Consider the following 20,507-nt stretch of genomic DNA (forward strand, 5'->3'; position numbering starts at 1 on the left):
TTCCTGAGTATGTGTTAGTTTAAAACTTCAGAAAGAGAAGCTTAAAGCATCCAGAGACAGAGTGAGAATGCAAGTGAGAGTAAGCACACACTGTAATTTCATCCATTATGTGGATCTGGGAAGATCCAGATTTACATATAGGTGAACAGCCCTGTACTTTGAGGCTCTCCATGCTTAGGGCTGATGTCAGGGCTGTCTGTTACCCTCTAGAATCTTTGCTGACCTGGTTTCTATACAGGTATCAGTTAAGAGGCTGGATGCCTGCTGGTCCTAGGTCTGCATCTAGAAGCAGAGACTCACACTGTTGAAGCTTGGGAGTGGTTGGGAAGTTTAGTGTCGACTCACATGAAGAGTGCTCTGCTACAGACAGAGACAGATATCATATGATACCACTTATACATGGGATCTAAAAAGTGACACTAATGAACTTATTTATAAAACAGAAAGAGACTCACAGACATAGAAAGCAAACTTATGGTTACCAAAGGGTAAAGAGAATGGAAGGATAAATTGGGAGTTTGGGATTAGCAGATGCACACTACTATATATAAAAGAGATAAACAACAAGGTCCTACTATAGAGCACCGGGAACTATATTCAATAACTTGTAATAATTTATAATGGAAAAGATTATGAAAAAGAATATAAATATATATAACTGAATCACTATGCTGTACAATAGAAACAAACACAACATTGTAAATCAACTATACTTCATTTTTTAAAAAAAATAAGAGTGCTCTGCTACCGTTGTTGATCTGAGCGAGTATGCATATAGCTGTGAGCTTAAACTTCCAGAGTGAAAGGCAGAATAACCTGGTGGAAAATGCATGAACTTTGGAATCAGTTTTGGGTTTAAATTCTGGCTTTTCTATCCATAGACTGTGTGATTTTTAGCTTATTTCTATGAGCCTCAGTTATTTCACTTATAAAATGCAGAGTAGGTATAAGGAATAAATGGAGGAATGTATCTAAAACTTCCTGGAATGCAGTAAGAAATTAATGAATGGTATTCTCTTTCTCCCTCCCCATCACTTAAGAGTACAGGAGTTGGGTGTGTAATCCTGGTTTGACTAGATAAAACCAAGCCACCCACATTTTCATACAAAGCTCTTGAAAATCATTTGTTCTCTCCCCAGTCAGAGAACAAGTACCTAGAGAAATTCCAAGCCTGGAGAGGGGCTGAGAGAGAAAGAGAGAGAAGGTCTTCTTTGGGAGCTGTATTAGCGCCATTCTTTCATGTAATACCCAGTAAGCATGCAGCTGATACAGTGAGATTATACGTTATTTATTTTTTAAGATTCTCTAACTCAGTGTGAACTTTTTCTTTCATCTCATCTTACACAAAACCCAATTGGAGATTTTAAGAAGGTGATACGTAATCAATAGTTTTATTCACAGGTGATTTGCATTTGTGAGAAGCATTTGCAATTACTGCTGCTTTGAAATTTTTATCAGCTTAAGCAACAAGAAAGTGACATTTAAAATGAATCAGATTGACCAGAGGTTACGTAATCTATTGATTGTGTGAGGAGTTATGATGCACTGTAATTGAGCCAAAGACCTCTTATATCCTTTGGAAATGCCCTTAGGTTGAATTCTGTAGAGTACAAGATATATGTTTATTTTTAAAAATCAATAAAATACTATTGAAATAGTGAGAAATTCAAAGAGCTACTGAATTCTAAAACTAAAATATCTGCCTCTTTTTTTCTTAACTCTGTGCCATCTCTGAATATGTAGCTCATAATAATAATCTGTGCTATAGCACAGATGATGTAACCCACTCATCATGATAATGTGAAGTGTATTTCACCTTTAGCCTTCTCCTTCTCCATTTTAATTCCAGAACATACTAAAACCCTTGAGTCATTTTGGAGTTACATATAACAGATCCTAGTGTCAAGATTTTCAAAAAATAGGATAAGAGTAAAAATATTAAGATACAGTATAATTTTTCAAAAAAAACACAAAGTGAAGTTTGTCAGTAGTTAGGTATTATTATCTTCAGAAATATTTTGAAAAGATATTCAGAACTAGTTTAAGTTTTGGGAATGAAAATATTCACTTAAGAAAACAATTTTGTAATTGTTTTCCTTTTCTCTTTTTTTTTAATTTCAGGGTCAGCCCGGTCTGCAGGTAAGTGAACTCTTTTCTTAACAGATTAGTTCCAATTTAGGATTTTCTCAGTGTGGAGGTTTTACTGTAATTTTTTTTTCAAAGGATATAAAAAAGCTAATGAACCAGTAATCATGACACCACACAGGAGACCAAATCTTCCCCATGAGTAAAGCTCTGGGGCCTCTTCAGGGTTTTGTGAGCCACGTCAGCTGTTGGACCAGGTGGCAAGTGTGACAATGTACTGTCATATAAAATAAAACTCTTAACTGATCTGAAACAGTGCCACAGGAGTTAAATGTAAGATAAAATGGCTTAGCAGTAGACGTCAAATATGAACTGGTTTGCGTTAGGCACTGATTAATCTTGTACTAGTCATGTTGTTGTAAATCCACACAGACTGATTATTTAGATTGTGGTCCTACCAGCTACTTGTGGTTCATTATAGACAGATATTGAATCCACTCTACATTTTCAGTATGAACTAACGGCTGAAGACATGATTTATAATTAAATGTGAAGGCAGTCAGCGGACAATCTTTCGAGCCCTAAGTCATATTGAAGAAAATGAGGAAATACAAGAAGGGGAGGAATGTGTATCGAGCTGAAAGTACAAAAGAAGGGAGTTGTCAAAAGTGGAGATTCGGTAAAAACTAAGAAACTCAATATTAATACCTATTGTAGTCAGTAGGAAGCTAGAGAGAAGGAAACACTGTTGTTAATGTTTTACCTTTAACACTATAATGCCTATAAATAACATAATGATTTATTGAGTGCCCCTTGTATCTCTTTCCCTCGGTATGCTGAATGCTGTTTCTGTCCCAGATTGTCTTGTAAATAAATGATTTTCATGATCTCCTTGTTAGTCAATATTCCAAATTGTCTATTGCATGCTAATTCTCGTACTAGACCATGATAGTAGTATTTATAGTTTTTATGAGCTCTGAATATAAGGAAGTTTAACGGAACAAACAGAAACCTCTACTTTCTTCAGCAGAGCAGTCCTCTTCATGCTACTCAAGAGAAATAGCTTCACAAGTAGTTAATTTATATTCATGTCAGAGAATACTCTCATTATTTATAATTTTCACTCTTAAGAGTCTAAGTTGCCTCAAGGTAATAATTGGAGAGGAAAAACAAAACAAGAAAAAGTTATAACCTAGTCCCTAAATTTCAAACTGCTGTATTATAATGAGAAGAATGAAAGTAAAAGGTGCTTTGCATGCTTTACTGTATTTAATGCTTACAACAGCCATGGAAATATTATTATCCTAGATCTAGATCTAGATATATAGGATATATTTATAAATCTCTTCTTATTCTGTATTTATGTGTATATATATCTATATACACAGAACCTATGAGAACCTGTATATGTGGAACATATGAGGGACCCACAAGAGACAGCATAGAGCATGCCTCAATTTCCCCACTGAGAGGCACGGAAATTGATGCATTTATGCACTGATTTCCCACTCTACATTGTTGAGAGTCATGCCTGAGTGTGGACTCCCTGGCACTTCTGGCTTGCCCCAGAAGGTACAGCACGCTCCAGCTGCTTGAGGAATGCAGGAAGCCATAGGAACACCTGCGACCCATATTCTAGCACTGTCTTGGAAGGAGGCAGTGGTGTGGGTTGGCATGTATATCTACTACAACATCCAAGTGCAAGTGTCCTATAGATAAAACCTAGTGGAAAATTCAGATATGGATATAAAGACTTGGAAAACTGGACAAAATGCTTTACAAGTACATTCGTTAATGAGATATTGAAGAGGATAACTGTAAAAAGAAGAACATGATCATAGTAAGTCTTGAGTACACAGCCACAGTGAATGAGCAGAAGAAAGACAACAAACCAGCAGAGGAAGCCCAGAGTGGTCAGAACTGGGAACATTGTAGATGAATCACTGCCGCTAAGATTTGAAAGTGTATCATGGCACTTCAGAGTACCTTCACGTCAGGTCTTATATTTACTATGGCTCTTCAGAGAAATCGTCTGCTCAACTGCCTATACTTGAACGTTTTGGAAACTTTCAAGAGGGATAGGACTGTCATTTCCAAAAGGTGACCTGCTCTGGTATTCCGTCATTTTGGCTACGAGTTTGCCTTTAATGGATACCCAAGTCACAGGATCATTTCTTTCAAAACGCCTTCCTCATGTCACACAAAAGGAAAACAATGGATTCAGGAAGGATAGGTAGATTAATAGGATTCCAGATTAATAGGATGTTATTTTGCAGACCAGTGGTAAAAGGGGAAAATGTCTAATAATCAAGGAGTTCTGACCATCTTTCTAAAGCTGAAGATGGCTTAGATGGATTTGACTTAGATTGTTTAAAAAAATAATTGCAAAAACTGGAAAGTGAACCCTGTTGCAGCGATGCTATGAAATTAACTATGAAAATAGGCCTTAGGGAAGAGAGGTAAATCTAAGCCCTTACCTAAATTGGTGAGAAAATGGTTCTTGATAAGGGAAATGCAGTGGTGAAAGGGTATTAGAAAGAAAAAAGGCAATGCTGGCATCTGTGGTTAAGATGGGAAAAGAGGCAGGGGAATGAATGGAGAGGATATTGCTGTGAATCCACCAGTCGAAGGAAATCAAATTCTTAGAGAAGAAACAGGATGCATTAGAGTGAATAATATCACAGAGATCTGAAAAAATGGTTGAGTAAAAAGAGAAAAAATAACGGGAGACAACAAGAAAGAAAGAAGAAAGAAGAAAGAATTAGAAAAAACACAGATGAGCATTTGTATTTCAACCTAGAGGTAATAAGAATTATTCAGGGGGATGGGGCAAAATTAATCTATTAAAATGAAAGTCACCCTGATATTTTTTTCATTAATTCATATTAACATAATTCAGTCTAATAACTCAAGTATCTATTTTGCCCCTCTTAGGTACAAGACACAACAATAAGGTTGTAAAATTGTGGTGAACAAGACAGACTCAGTCTCTGCTCTTTTAATAGTTTTCATATTGGTAGTAAAGTACAGTTGCAGGCCCACCATTCTGAGGGTGACTTTAAGCCTCCTGCAAGCCCTGCTCTGCGTCTGCACATCTGCTTACCCCTCAGGTTCTGTTGGGACCTCAGACATGAGGCATTTAAGGATCCCTTTTTCTCACATGCAGGTGACCCAGCCTCAATGCCACTGCTCTAAGTGTGGTCCTGGCACCGTGCCTTAGTTCCAGTCATTGGGTTTCTGCCCAGATCCAGGCACCCTTGTTCTGGTGACTGAGTCCTTTCCTGGCTCCCCAAGCCTCCATTCCCTTTCTGCATTACTGTCTTCATCCCAGGTCCTCTTTTTCTCTTTGCACTCTACTGTCCAGTATTAGAGTCATGGTGTGCATGCTCTGTGCAGCCTTGCTACTGACTGACAGAACAATTAGATGCTTCTAGCCCATTGCCTACTTGAAAGGACTCCACGTTTCTTTCTTTTGACTCTGACTTCCCATTGCTGTTCTTCACACCATGGAAGACTTGCCTGTTGCCTGGCCAGTCACTGCTGTAGAGGAGCTGAGTCAGGAAAGTGAACATTTAGCTTTTTCCTGTCTCTATAATGGAGATGTCAAGAGTTGGGATTGAATGTAGCATCAACCAGTATCAACCTATCTATGTCTTCCAGGTAAAGTTTTTCTATCATGGTTCTGATTGTCATTCTTCTGACCCCTCCAAACTTTGAACCTCAATATGATTACCATTTAGAGGGAAATAAAATCTAGCTCCTTGCCTGACATTCAAATCCTTTGATTTGGTCTGTTTTTGTAGCACTATCTCCCACCAATTTTTTATTAATGTTCTTTCTGGACACAGTGTTTCATCCAAACTGAATCAAACCAGTTAATCTTTTTTCTCTTCAAATCTGTTTTTCTTCATTTGTCTTTTCTTAAACTACTCTTTTCTCCAGAACTGCTTCCTGCCTAGCCCCTAGTCATGCTCAGTTTCCACACATCCAAATATAATAGCCCTTCATACTTACACGTTGCTTCTTCCATCAGGATGCCATTAGTCTCCCTGAGCTGAATGTAATTTCTCGCTGTTGCTGTATCCCCACAGCACTTTATCTGTACAGCTTTTTGTATTACTTTACACTTAAAATAGAGGGGGCATAGACAGCAAAGCCAGACAGACTGTAAGTCAAATTCTAGCTGTTCCACTTACAAGCTTTGTGATCCTGGGCAAGTTACTCAATCACTCTGAGTCTCATTTTCCCCATCTGTAAAAGCAAAGATAATAATGTCTTATTTCAACAGATGGTGTGAGGATTAAAATGAGATAATACATGTATAACTTCTAACACGGTGTCTAGTATGTGTCAGGCACTCAGTAAACATTAATTTCCTCCCTCCCTTTTCCTCTTTCTATTGTATCATAGCTATTTATAAACATCCTTTCTCTCTTTACTACTAGCTTTCATGACCTTCAAGAGTGGGATCTATGCTTTCTTTAATCTTTAGTATCCTCCACAACACCTAACTTAGTTCCTTGTCTGTAGCAGAATTTCAACAAATCTTGTTGAGTTGCATATAGTACACACAAAATCTTAAGGAAAGGGAAGCTGAAAAGGAGAGAAAATTATCAGCTTTTCATAATTCTAAATGCCAGTCAGTAATACCATGTGTCATCAGTAATGCCAAGTAAAACAGGTCTGAGGTTTCTAAGCTCTGAGATTTTACTGAACATTTATTGATGTCAATGTCTCATATCCACATGGTTTGGAGGGTTTGGATACCTTTGTTTCCCTTCATTATAGTAGTTTATTCATATATATTTAATCTTTGATGAAAATAAACAGATAGCCTTAGCCCAGGGTCATACCTATGATATGTTACTTTATTTTGTAACAAGTTATTTGTAGGGTTCAAAGTTTAGATTTGATTTTTAACAATCAAGACAGCTATAGAAAGTAGTTCGTGGTGGTTCTGTGTAACACCACTTGCTAATGCAATAATGTTCCTCCACTAATAGATAATTTAATACAAATTATAAAAGCTAGTTTTTAAAAAACCTTCTCAGGGTTCAATTTTGTACACTTTATAAAAATATATTGGCCTTCTCTTTGCCCTAAATAGCTCCATAAGTATATCAGGATAATGAAATAGTGGAACCATTATATTAAGTGAAAGGTACCCCTTCCATAACCAAAGGCATTTTCTTTTGCATGAAAGTTTTAGAGTTTTAAAGTCCTCCTCATAACTCCCCTTTGGAGTTGCATGTGAACATAAAGGAGGTATAATTCTCTTAGGAATTTGGAGGACTAAAGTTGTGTGTGTGGTGTAATTCTGTATTACTCAGTGAGAAAAAAATGCAAGAGAAAACCACAAGCAAATACCATCAGACAACTGCACATGGAGGCGTGTGGCTTTCATTTGTACTTGTTCAGATGCACTTGAGAAGAAGTGGACCATGTCACTTTGCCTTTTTCCCCAAATCCTTTTTTACTTTGTTGTTGTTGTTCTGATATCATTGTTGCCATTTCACATTTTACTAAAATTTATGAAAAACAAGCTCTGTGTGCCTTATAAGGAATTATTCCTGAAAAAAATACATTTGGTGGCAGTATTTAACTTTACGTTCATATGTTTTTAATTATATATTAAGCTCCTTCTAACCTAACACTTTAGCAATTCCCATATTTCATGTTTGTGCTCCAGTCCAGCCTTTGTCAGATCCATGTAATCTGACTTGGGGGCAAGGAGAGGACAAATACACTCTCCAAGAAATTTGAAATGCATGTGTTGGTGTGTGCATGTGTATGTGCATGTGCCTGTGTGTCTGTGTGTGTGTGTGTGTGTGTACAGAAAGTCCTTATTTTACTTACCACATAATAGAACTGTCATATTAAACTAGTAATGTATTCCATCCTGAATAAATCATGTCAGACTTAATAAAGTATTATCATTCTTTGTATATCATATAAATAATTGATGTGGTGGTTATATGATGAAGAGAATGATTATTAATGTCTTAACGTTTTGGGGTTTTTTTTTGTATTTTATTAAGTAAATGGTTAACATGATAAAAGACTCCACTGTACTCCAAATAGCTTCTATCTTTAAGAGTACACACAATAGAACAGCTTATTTATTTTACTATAATCCATATTTCTTTATTTTTACATGGTCATTTGTATATTGAAATGGTTGGTATAACATTATCTCAAAGTTTAATTTTAGCTTAGAATTCTTTTCTACTGAAATTAATTGAAGACCTTCTATTGCCAATTTTTTGTGCTTTGTTTTCTACCAAATATATTCCTTTCAATTCTATCTGAATAAAGGTGACACCATACAGCCTTTCATGAATAATTAATCTGACATTGATCAGCGTATGTGGAAGATGTTATCATTCCCAAACTAACTCATTTTTGTATCTCAGTTTTTAAATAGTGTTGATATATAGAAGATGCACAAGGTTTTGATGAATAAATGTATATATTTAACAATTCAGATTTAAAGATAATTTTATATTCATTTGGTGATGAAATGACTGAAACAACTGAAAATATCAGCTTTTAAGAGTTAATTTTTAAGGCAGTATATGGAATACATTGGATAGGGTTAAGGCAGGGTGGGCTCCACAGGCAGACACTGGGGCTTAAATGCTGGCCTACCACTTGGAAGCTGTATGACTTTGGGCAAGTTATTTTTTTCCTTCAGTTTTTCAATATAAAACAAGGATGGATGGTTTGACTTAATACATGACTTAATGAAGCACTTGGAACAGGGTATGGCACACAAAGGTGTTATTGTTTAAGATGTATTCATGCACATATAAACACCTACATACATACCTTCTCACATATGCATTCACACTGAGACAAAGCCATGAAGACATATTACCCTTATAGTAATATTTCTTCTGCTGGATAGATAGCCTATAGAATAATGGCCTCAGAACATACAGAGATTTAGGATAAGTAATTCAATCTTAAAATTAAGAAATTCATTAAAAAGTGTTATCACTCTTATATTTATTGTATAGATTCTCTATCTAAAACAAAGATTTATGTGCACATTTGTATGTGTATCTTATTCTTTTTAAAGATATCAAAGAGTTTTAGTTAGAAATATTGTTCTTCAGTGAATTCAAACTAATTCAGTTTGAAGTGTTTCAAATTTCAAAATTTTGTTTACAAATTTTCTCAAATTTATTATATATGGACATGTAATTTCACAAATAATGTTCTTATGGATTTCTTTGGTAATTGTGATATCCAGCAGAATTCTTAATTGGGTAAATTTATTTTCTCTCTAAATATCTCCAGTCGTATTTCAATTGATACCACGTTTTTAATACAAAATATATTCCTTTGTTCATGTAGAGATTAAAACAGTGGAATGCTATAAAATAGTAGGTAGAAAGATAGCTCCAGAAACATTTTATTCTATTTTTTCTCTTTTATCCAAACCGCATATAAACCTAGTCTTAACAATGACTGTAGGAGACCTCACTACCTCCTAAGTTAATGTAAGCCTTTGCATTTCAGGTTTGTTTTTTACAGTCAGTTCATTCAGTATTAATTATTTGAGATCTTAAACCAGGCAGAATCTATCACAGTAATTTACATTCAGGAAATATTTTTCTAAAAAAATACATGGAATTAAAGATAAATCAAAGGTGATACATCTTCAGTTGATATAGTTGAATAAATATCATCAATTATCATTTTGCTTAAAATAGTTATGGCCCAGCTTCCCTGAAACTTCTTACCTGGCAACCTGAGCTATGGAGCTATTTGTAAAAGAAAAATTAACACAGTGAGGTTTTGAGTTCCTGAAAGAAATGTTACTTCTTGCAACAAACTCAGGGCCACCATTTACATTTGTGTAGGTTGTGCACTGCACAAGGCTACTCGGCCAAGGGGCCGGTGTGGTCTCAAAGTGAAGCTCATGCTTCACTTGCCAAGGCTGTGTGCCCTCTTGGGGGCTGCATCTGCCTGGAGGAAAGCCTCCTTATGTAATTAGTACAGTCTCAGTTTGGGTCATCAGAACTCTGAATGAAGTGCCTGCAGTTTCGTCTGAAGAAAATTAACCAGCGTTTTAGTGGTGGGCGTCATGATCTGAGATGAGAGCTGTACATCTAGGAGGAAATGTGTGGGCGGCAGGAGGCATTGTCCTGGAGGGCAGCCACAGCTGGGCATAGGGTGGACAGATAAGTAGTAGCTGAAACTGTGGCAATGGGTGAGATGCCCAGGGGAAGAGAAGTCGTGGGGCAGCAGGGGGGCGGGTTAGTTATGAAGTACAGGAGAGGAAGAGGAAAAAAAGCCCTATCAGACAGTGGAAGAACCAGGAAGCTTTGCCAAGAAGCTGAAGGAAGAGTGGTCCGCATGTGAACTCTTGTCATTGGGTTTGCAATCGGGAGGTCAGTGAATAACTTTAGTCATCTGTGGTTTTCAAAGCAGTATTGCCGTGGTTTCAGGAGTAACTCAGTGTTGAAAAGGTCGGGAGAGTGAAATTAGAATACTCCTTTTCTAAAAGTTTGGAGTCACAGGCAGAAGGGAGAAAGGAGCCAAAATTGTCTGCCCGTGTTTGCAATGTGAGAAAAAAATCTTTCATTGAATAGCATTCATTTCATCTTGAAGAGATTGTGTGAAGTTGTTGATTTCTTTTGCTATTAGTCTGTACTCTTCTGAACTAGAGTCATCTGAGTCAACAAATGAGAAATGGTAGTAACCTTGAATGGCACAAATTCAAGCCCAAGTCAAATAAATCCTCATAAGCATTAATTGAGAGTGTGTTGGACATAAAATATCTGAATTTTTTATTGTCTACAGGCTATTCGGGGAATATTAATTTTAGCTCTGATGTCTTGTTAGAAACCTCTGTTGCAGGAAATACGCTAATACATTTATTGGACACCTACTATGTGTAAGGTACAAGGCTACACATTTAAATTAGGAAGAGAAGAGGGGAAGGGGAATAATATTTATAGAAGACCATATGTCCTTTTAATTATGTCCTACTATTCCCATGTGAGGTAACCATTGTTTGTTCCATCTTACAGAGGTGGAAACTGAGGCTCAGTGAGGTTAAGTGACCTGCCAAAGATCACGTGCTAGTACATATTAAAACCTCCAACATTGGTGCTTATTACCTTTCCCTCTTTTATCTATACCTCACCTCTCTTCCTGCCCTCAAGGCTCCTGCTAGTTCAGCGTGAAGCATACATCTTAAACCTAGCAAGCATGCACTAAGTTTTACTAAGAGCTACAAGTCCTTAAGGAGTTCAAAAATGAAGAAAGAACATACCCAGAAGAGGGTCAAGTAAAGCTTAGGCCAGAGAGGTCACTGAGGTGAGTCAACAGTGACTGGCAGTAATGATAGGGTTTGTACAGGAGGTGGAGATGGGGCTTTTACTGCAGGGACTAATATTTCTTTCAGAAACTCAAGTTCTTACTGTGGTTTTTCCCAGTTAGCTCCGTAGCTCAGGTTGCTAGGTAAGAGGTTTCAAGAAAAGTGTGCTGAAATTATTCCAAGCAAAATGATAATTGATGATGTTTATTCTGCAGAAAGAATGACATGAGCAAAGATATAGAAAGTGATGAGAGTGAGGGGAATTCTGACAACAGCTGGTGTTCAAGGCTGACTGGAGGAGAGGATCCTTATGAGGAAGGAGGCAGGGGTGGGTTAGAGATAAGGCAAAAAAGGAAAGTTAGAAGCAGATTATAGAGGACATTGGACACAGGCAGATTTCCCACAACGTGTCACCTATTAGCTTTTGCATCCACGGAGGATCATGGCCTGTAACAACTTTTTCATTGCAGATTACAAATGACCCCTTGAAATTTTTTAAGCTGAAGAATGATATACAAAAATGCGCTTTAGGAAACATAGCCTGACAAAAAGTATGTAGGATGGAGTTGAGTAAGGGAAGACCAAAGAGGCTGGTGGGCTATTCTTGTTTTCCAGGAACAAGGGTGCTAGCAACAAATATGGAAAGATAGATACAAGGGATTTGAGGGAGAATAAAATCTATAGGACTTGCATAGGATTCCATTTACCGAACCAGACATAACACTGAGGCTTTAGGCTTGGAGGAGCAGTGGTGTGTTAAACAAAAGTATGGAAGTCAGAAGCATGATTGGCTTGCAGTAGAAACTGGGAAGTTTGAGCTGATGATGGCGTATCTTGGCTTAGACATCTGGTGAGCAGTTGTAAATGCAGGACTGCAGCCTGGAAAAGAATTTAGGACATAAGTCAGGTAATAATTAAAGCCAAATAGTATATTTGATAGCTGATGAAGGGAGTAAAGTGAAAAGACAAAAGGTTTAGACACAAATTTGGGCAATCCTGACATTTATGGGCTTTGTTAGCCCTCCCTCCTCCAAGCTCCAGTTTATTTAGTTTTATTTTAGCCCAGGGTAACTCCTTTCCAGAGCCCCGTCCACTGGCTCAGCAGTTTCCCTTGCTATAGCTCAGCTTTCTTCTTCCTAATGGAAAGAAATGCCCTCAAGACCAATATGTATTTCAACTCATGTTACTTTATTTTTCCCCAAACCAGAATGTAAAAATAGGACTTCTACTCTGCTACCTCCTTCCTCTTTGCTCAAATTCAATTTCTGTTCTTTCTATGACCAGTCTATTATTTAGGGCAGTTTGATGGAGATGGTAAGAAGTTAGGAACTTAGAATGAGGGTATAGAGGGCAAAGACAACTTTTCTTCCCTTTGACTTTAGTGGGGAGTGAATGAACATGTTTGGAGACCAGGGGTAAGAATCCAAGGGACCCATAATTGTTGAAGAGACAAGTGAGAACAATGATAAAGAGCAGGGCGGGGAGTGGGGAGTATGTACCAACATTACCTTCAGTCCCACGAGAGAGGAGGTAAGGATACAGGAAAATCTGGAGATGGAGAGCATGGTGATTGTAGAAGCCTGCATTAAAATCTTTTGATCTGTTTAGTCATCAGCTGAGGAAGAGGGAGATCAGGCTTCTAATTTACACGGGGAGCTCGAGAACTACAGACAAACCTAGCCCTTGTTTTTTCCATTCCATCTGCCTATCCCCTTAGACTCAAAGGGATATCCTAATCCTCATCCCTGGGTTGTGTTCAGTTATCATTCACAAAACCAATATTGCTCTGTAAGAAACTACCAGTGAACATAGAATCAAAGTAACCTTCAAACCAGGCTTTCTTAAATAGTGTGGGCAAAATTATTTGGGGACACTATATTAGGAAAAATGCAGAAATAGACAATTGCAAATTAAACCCATCATTTAAAGATGACCGTACCTCTGAATACATTTGAATTATATTGAGGACACTAAGGGTATTGTAGGATAGTTTACACCATTAGCTGTAAAATCACAGGGGCTACTGTGGGCATTTAGAGAGCAAGTTGATACTTTCTTTCAACAGAAGGAATGTTTAGGATTTCAAGTCTTTCACCATGGAGTTCATTTTATTTGACCTCTTAAAAATAAGTTTTTTTTTTTTAAAAAAAAAAGCAAAGTTAAACAACAAAAAAATAGTTTTAGCAATCTCTTAAAATATTTAGATGTAAGGAATGGTTCTACAAAGAAGGGACCTCTTGGTTTTGATTGGCAGGAGCAGTAATTTGGCTGTATTTAATTTGTATTGTGTTAGAAAAGAAAGCCAGAGTGAGCTTCCCTGATTCCTGCTGTTTTATAAGCCCTTAACTCCATTGAGCTACATCAGCCTTACTTTTGAGAGACCTTTTTTAATGTTTGGTTTTCTAAACTTTCTTTTAGTGCTAGTCCTCACTAATTGTTTCCTTATGGCAGCTGCTTATGATTTAAGACTGATCATGGGTACATATAGTCCCTTGTCCAAGGCTCAAACTGACATCACAAGAGAACTTATAGTTACAATCTTACTACAGAAAATGTCTAGAAAATAAAAGCTGTAAAAATTAGTTTTGCAATAAGTGGGGCTGGTTTTCAGATTTTAAGTTTCTGTTTATACCAACCCCCTTTTCTGCTGGATTTCTTTTAATCTTCAATACAAAACGAAAGGTGTAAAATCTGAAGCTATAAATCTGTTTATAGCTATAATTCCCTTCCCTGGCTTAGCAGAATTTGACACTATAATAAACACAGTTTTTCTGCAGCAACACTGAATTTGGTTCTTGTATAATTCTTTTATATGTTGCTGCTTTGAACACTGAGTTTTATGGCATTCTTTTCTTTCTGGGTGTTTCAGTTCGGCAAGAATTGAGCACCTACTATGTGCTAGGGATGACTAGATAGTTCTAAGGCCTAAAGTTTAGTCTTGTTTCGTCATTAAAGTGATGTGACTAAAAGGACAATGAAGTGTTTTTGTCTTGCTTTGTTTTTTTGGGAATAGTCCTTGAACACTGAAGTAAATTATATTAAACCTGTGTATTCTCTAAAAGTTTTTGATCATTCACCTGATACATTTCTCACCACATTGCCTTTTGAGTTTAGGAAATCAATATGTTTACTTTCTTAATCCTCAGGTCAAGTATCTGAAAAATAAACTTTATTTTGTGTTTTCCATGATTTAAATATTTAAAATATTGAGTGTGTGCTTCATAATCATTACCATTGGTAAATCAGGCATTCTACAAGTTGCTTTGTGGACAGTGTTCCATTTTAACCTAACAGTAAGCATTGTTTTCCCCGTTTTACAGATGAAGAAACTGAGGCTCAAAGAGCTTAATGAACCTGCTAAAGATCACACAGGTGATCACAACCAAGATTTCAGTCTGGATCTGTTTTACTTCAAACTTTGAGCTCTTAATCACCAATATAATTCATTTTATGAACTTAATTTTTAAGTAACTCCCCCAAATTATACTTTTCCTTATTATTTTTACTCTTTTCTGAAGCATTTTAAAAGAGATTATACATAAATCTACACATACACACATACACACACACACACAGAGTGACCTATACTTGTATATAGGAATGCCTACATTTTTACATCAGATTTTCCATAAAAAGTTTTAAACTTCCAAATTACTAGCTGAAGTTATTTGCAAAGTTGGGAGTCTATGAAACAAACAAAAGATTGATGATTTGAGGAGGAAATGTCCCTAAAAATATATTATGCTAGTAAAGCAGAAAATGATGTATATGAGTTCAGTGTTGAGGTGTATACTTCGAAGAATACATGTTCACATTTTAGTTAGAGGTGAACCTATGCTAAATGCATAAAACATTTTATTCAGAAACAAGGTAGATTTATCCACATGTAAGTAGCTAGGGTCCCTACTTTTTGAGTAAATACTAGATTTTTCCATGATTAATACTATTTACAATATGATTTTGTGTAGTGTCCGATACATGCTAAGAACCACAATACCAAATTCAGTTTCTTCATGCCTGTACGGTTTGAGTATCTATCTCATTGGCACAGTGGGCCAAGTTAGTGGTAGAGTCAGGGAGAAGACGGAAATCTTACAATCAGCAGGATTGAGGCTTAGTCATCAGCTTAAACAACAGAACACTGGATAGTTCATGTTTCCTTCCTCCCTGGGAGACTGTGAACTTTGATAAAGCAATGTTTGCAAGAGTGCCTGGGCACATGGACATCAAACATGCAGTGACCTCTGAGGTTGTGCTGGGCTCCCAGAGGACAGCTGTGCAGCACACTCTGACTTCCTTATCTTTAAAAGAAGAAGGAAATTGTAGCTTTTAAAATATAGTAAGTCCATGTTCAGTTTACAGTGGAAAAGTGGAGTGAGGGAAATGTACTTTGTTCATAAGTTAACATAGAAGGATGGCCTGTGTGTGGTGGCAGCACAGCATGGCAAGCGTACATCATCCATGCTGCTTTTACCCAAGAGTGATGACAGAGAATTCTCTCTCCTGTCTCTCAATCTCTCTCTCTCTCTCTCTCAGCTATTTCTGATTAGGTCAGCCAAATATGCCAGCCCTCTGTTTGGATTTGAAATGCATCCCTAAAACTAGATTTTACACTTGGCTCTGGAGCTACTGTGTTTATCAGGGTTGAACCAGCTTAGGCCAACACTTTTCTTCAAATGCACTAAATTGTGAGGTTCAAATGAATAGGACTTCTTAAACTATGTTGATCATCTGTCAATAGCCCCCATATTCAATCAGGCAGCCAGTCTTGTTCGTTCTGCCTCAGAAATGCCTCCTAAATCTAGGGCTTTCCCTGTGTCTCCACTGTTGTGATCTTAATTCAGGTCTTTGCCACCTCGTTCTTGGACCAAGGCAACAATTTCTGAAGAAGAGCAGCATTCCATGCTCTCAGAGTTCCATAAAGCACACTTGATCTCACAACCTCCTTGTTAAATTGCCAACAGAATCCAGCCCAGGGACCTGGGTATTGTTAGCCAGTCTTCCCAAATCTCTCTTTCCTGCTATTCCCCATCTTGACTCTCCACACCACATATGTTCTGACCACTCTGAACTCCTCATCTTTCTCTGATCCAGGACGCCTTCCACACATCTGCATGTTCATTCCTTCTGCCTGAACTGCCTCACTCCTCCCCAGTCCCCTTTATCCCTGGATAACTTTCAAGAGCCAGTTCCAATGTCATCTTTGTAAGTCCAGCTCTCCTACCTTTATTCCTCTCTGTACTCCCACCACACGGCATTTACTCCACTAGTTATAATTGTATTTGCATGTCTGTCCTCCAGACTCAGAGCACACCGCCTGGCTGATATTTGGCCATAAATGCTTAGAAAATGAAACTAGCTTGTCCTTATAATTCTATAGTAATGAAAAGATTAATCAGAAAAAGGTTTGTTAGATTTCAGAAATAAAAATGATCTACACTTTTCTGGAATACAAATGATGACCCTATTCTTATTTCAACAGCTATGGCTGCCAAGAATTTCCAAGGTTTGCTCCTTTTCCATTTTTCTACCTCTAGCAAATTGAACTTTGTTTTTTTGATTGCTGTCTTTTAAAAATCATTCCCTCTTTAGCTTTTGCCAGTTCAAAGGAAGCAAAATTTACAGTTCTCGTGAATAAAAGGCCTTTACTGAGATATCCAACTCCTAGGAATATATCTGTCCTTTCCAGCTACATTTCAATAACTTTTATGTAGATTGAAATCCAGTATTTTCCTGAATTGCATTTATTGTGCTTCTTATTCATTGTGCTTTTAATTTGCTTTTATCATTTAATTCAAATAGATAATAGAGCATGGAAAAAGAGCTAAAACCTTAGTTATTTGGACAGAAATAGAATTTGGGAGACTAAAATTGTTACAGACCCATGTTAAAGGCTTGTTACAAATAGGCGATTACTGTAAGTTCTGTACTTGAAGTCATTTGAATAGGAGTTAATTTGAAATTTGCCAGTGAAATTTGTAAATACATTGGTAGTAAATGAATAACACTCTAACAGTGCTCTAAAAGAAGCACTCCAACTACTGAGTAACAACACTAATAATAAAGACTTTGTTAGCACCTTCAAATTTTGTGTGATTAGAACTAATTACATAAAACTAATTAGAAATGTAATTTCAAATAGTCTTATTTATTTATTAAAGTGGACATTATAAAATATCTGACTGCAACATACTAGACCAGACAAAAAGGACAGGAATCCCAAAAGAAGCCTTCTACGAAACTCTGGCTCACTATTCACATATTTATAACCAGTAATTTTACCATATTCCTTTCCCACTGATCTCAACCCAGTTTTAGCAACGGGCTTTTACTTTCAAATAGTTACCAACCAGCCTTTGACACTAATACCTGAACAACATATATGTCCACTAAATATTAGATTGTTAGCTTGATGTAGTTGGAAGCAGCAAAACACCATTGTTAAATACTCTCTAATTCAAATAACTCATTAATTTGTATAGCTGCCTATTCTTTAGTTAATACCAGTGAGCTTGAGGGTGGTTTTCTTGCAAGACAAAGAAAGTAACTTAAATCATGACCCAGCTTTAAGTTTAAAAGTTAATAATCAAAGATACCTTTTTTTGATTATAATATTTTGACTGAAAAAGAATCATGGCTCCTAAATTTTGAAATACTGTGTTTACTAAGGTAACATTTTTCTACAAGTTCAACCCATATTTGCAGTGAAGAGGGTCCAGTTTGAAAAAAGAGTGGGATTTCAGTCAGACCAGAAGAAAACACCTGCCATTAATCCCGAGAGCACAAGTGCGGTCTGGAGTGTCCGAAGCAGCCGCCACAGCTGTGAATGGAGGCTGACCTCTGCTTCCGTTCTCTCTTGGGCTGGCAGGTGCCGGGACGCCATTCTGTCTGCTCAGAAACACCCGCTTTTGAAGCAGCAGTCTTTATTGCTCAATTGCAAATGCAGATTTTCACGTGTTCATGAATTAAGCGTCCTTGCTTATGGCAAGCTATCTTAGGGCTCTAGTGGACTAATGCTTTGGCATTAGTGATGGGACTGTGGGGAAAAGATTCCTCTCTGTCCTCCTTAAAATAGTTTCATAAAAGCTTTGACCTCAAACATTCCATATCACCTAACTAAGTGCCTTCAGAGGACTGATACAATAAGAAGCTTGGCCTCTGAAATCTCACCAGCAAAAACAAAATGTTAAGACGAGAAGCTTTTCCAGGGAGGGGAAGCTGGGGACAGGTCCACAGTAACTGTGAGTGACCTTACAGTAGCTGGATTTTCTAGGCGTCATTTTTCTTAACACTAGTATATAGAAGTGTCTGACTTTGGCGCTAGACTAGTTAGCTTTTCCAGAACAGACTGTTTAGCTTTTCTAAATCAGCATATCCCACCATATTCTCCACCAGTGCATAGAACATTGCCAAACTCTTTATAGGTGTTCACCAAATGTATATAAAAATCTAATTAGAGTTAAACAGCATGCTACTTAATTAAATCAAGACTGGAATCACCATTGTATTTCTTAAACTCGAGGGTTAGTATCCTCTCCTTCTTTTCTTCGGGTTTCCTCTGCCCCACCTAAAGTAAAATCCTACTTGTAGGGCATTTGTGAACATTTTGTGTGTGTTAAAAATGATCAAATAAATTTCCTAAACAATTTTAAGAGGTGTGCAGACAGACTGTACTCATTACTCACTACTTGATTCACTGAAAACATTAATAAAAATGTTAAGAAAAATCATTTTCTTAGCTTCTCTTTTTTTAAGGGCAAAATTATTTTGGAGGGTAAGAAAGAAAAGAGTTTGTCTAGTTGATTCCATTACCCTAGCCCCCTCTCTGTCTCCCAGATTCTCTATAATTCCTCTTTCTCTGATTTTGAACTTGCGATCTTGAGGCCACTGTCCATGACACCATGAAAAATGCAACCAGGGGGCATTTGAGAGTAGGCACAAGGTACACGGATAGCAGCCTCTCTGAGCGTCTAGTTCTGGAACTGCATCCCAGCACTTAGCATCCCTTAGACTGCACTCAGTCACACCGATGAGGTTAGAGTCCCGGCTAACTCACTTACAAGAGGCCTAACCTTGATAATCTTTGAGTTTTATTTCTGGCATCTATAAAAGGAATATCATAATACTTTCCTCGTTAGTTTGGGAGAAGATTAAATGCAGTAACAGGTGAAAGTTCTTAGTTGATGGCAAAATACACAAAATATGACATGATGTTATTGCTATTATTAATATCATGATAACCTCACAACTGTTACCAGACATGCTGCAACCAAGAATGGGAATTTAGTACAGTTCCTCTGTAGCTGGTATTAGTAGCAGATGTGTTGGTAGGTGGAGCACTCCTACATTCCCACCTCAAGTGACAAAGCACTCTCCACTGGGAACTCAGAAGCAGTACTTTGCTAGGACCTTGGCTTTACTCCTGTCTAGACTTGTCCTTGTCCCCTGACCCTGCCAAAGATGAAGGTGAGAGATTGAAGGTAACTCTGAAAGGCTCCAATTCCTCAGGTAGGCTGAACCCTGAGACATGACTTCATCTTCAAGAGCCAGAAAAAAATATATTGATGCCTCTAGAGTTTGTATTTTCTGCTACTATTTCTGTCCAAAGACAAAGAAAATCTTACTATGGCTCAAGAATAGAAAGCTGCCCAACAAAATAGAAATTCCTTAAAAGATCCACTTATGAAAGGTCATCTGATTTATGAGAAAGGTACAGTGTACTATGATGAGGAAAAGAAGCATTTTCAATAAACGGTGTTGGGTTAATTTGATATCCACATGGGAAGACAAAGCATCTTGACTTCAACCTCACATCCTACCCAAAATCAATTCTCCATGAATTCAGACCTAAATATGAAAGATAAAATAATAAAGCTTTTAACTTTTAGAATAAACATAGAAGAACCTCTTTATGACCTTGGAGCAGGCAAAGATTTCTTAAGTGGAACAATAAAAGAGATAACTATAAAGAGAAAAAATGTTAAATTGATCTTGAGAACTTCTGTTCATCAGAAACACCTTTAAGAGAATGTAAACACAATATGCAGCATGGGAGAATATATTTGCAATAAATATACTTTTGTAACAAAAG

At 37.2% G+C, this 20,507-nt stretch overlaps 1 protein-coding gene across 2 annotated transcripts in view; it reads left to right on the forward strand.

Moving 5' to 3' along the window:
* COL25A1 (collagen type XXV alpha 1 chain) overlaps positions 1-20,507 on the forward strand; it is a 409,478-nt gene that overhangs the window by 238,033 nt on the left and 150,938 nt on the right. For both annotated transcript variants that reach the window (XM_072972767.1, XM_072972769.1), the window contains one exon: positions 2,122-2,139. In XM_072972767.1, the coding sequence (XP_072828868.1) occupies positions 2,122-2,139 (18 nt within the window). The remainder of the gene's footprint in view (positions 1-2,121; positions 2,140-20,507) is intronic.

The sequence above is a fragment of the Vicugna pacos genome, chromosome 2 (genome assembly GCF_048564905.1).
Source record: "Vicugna pacos chromosome 2, VicPac4, whole genome shotgun sequence".
NCBI lineage: Eukaryota > Metazoa > Chordata > Mammalia > Artiodactyla > Camelidae > Vicugna > Vicugna pacos.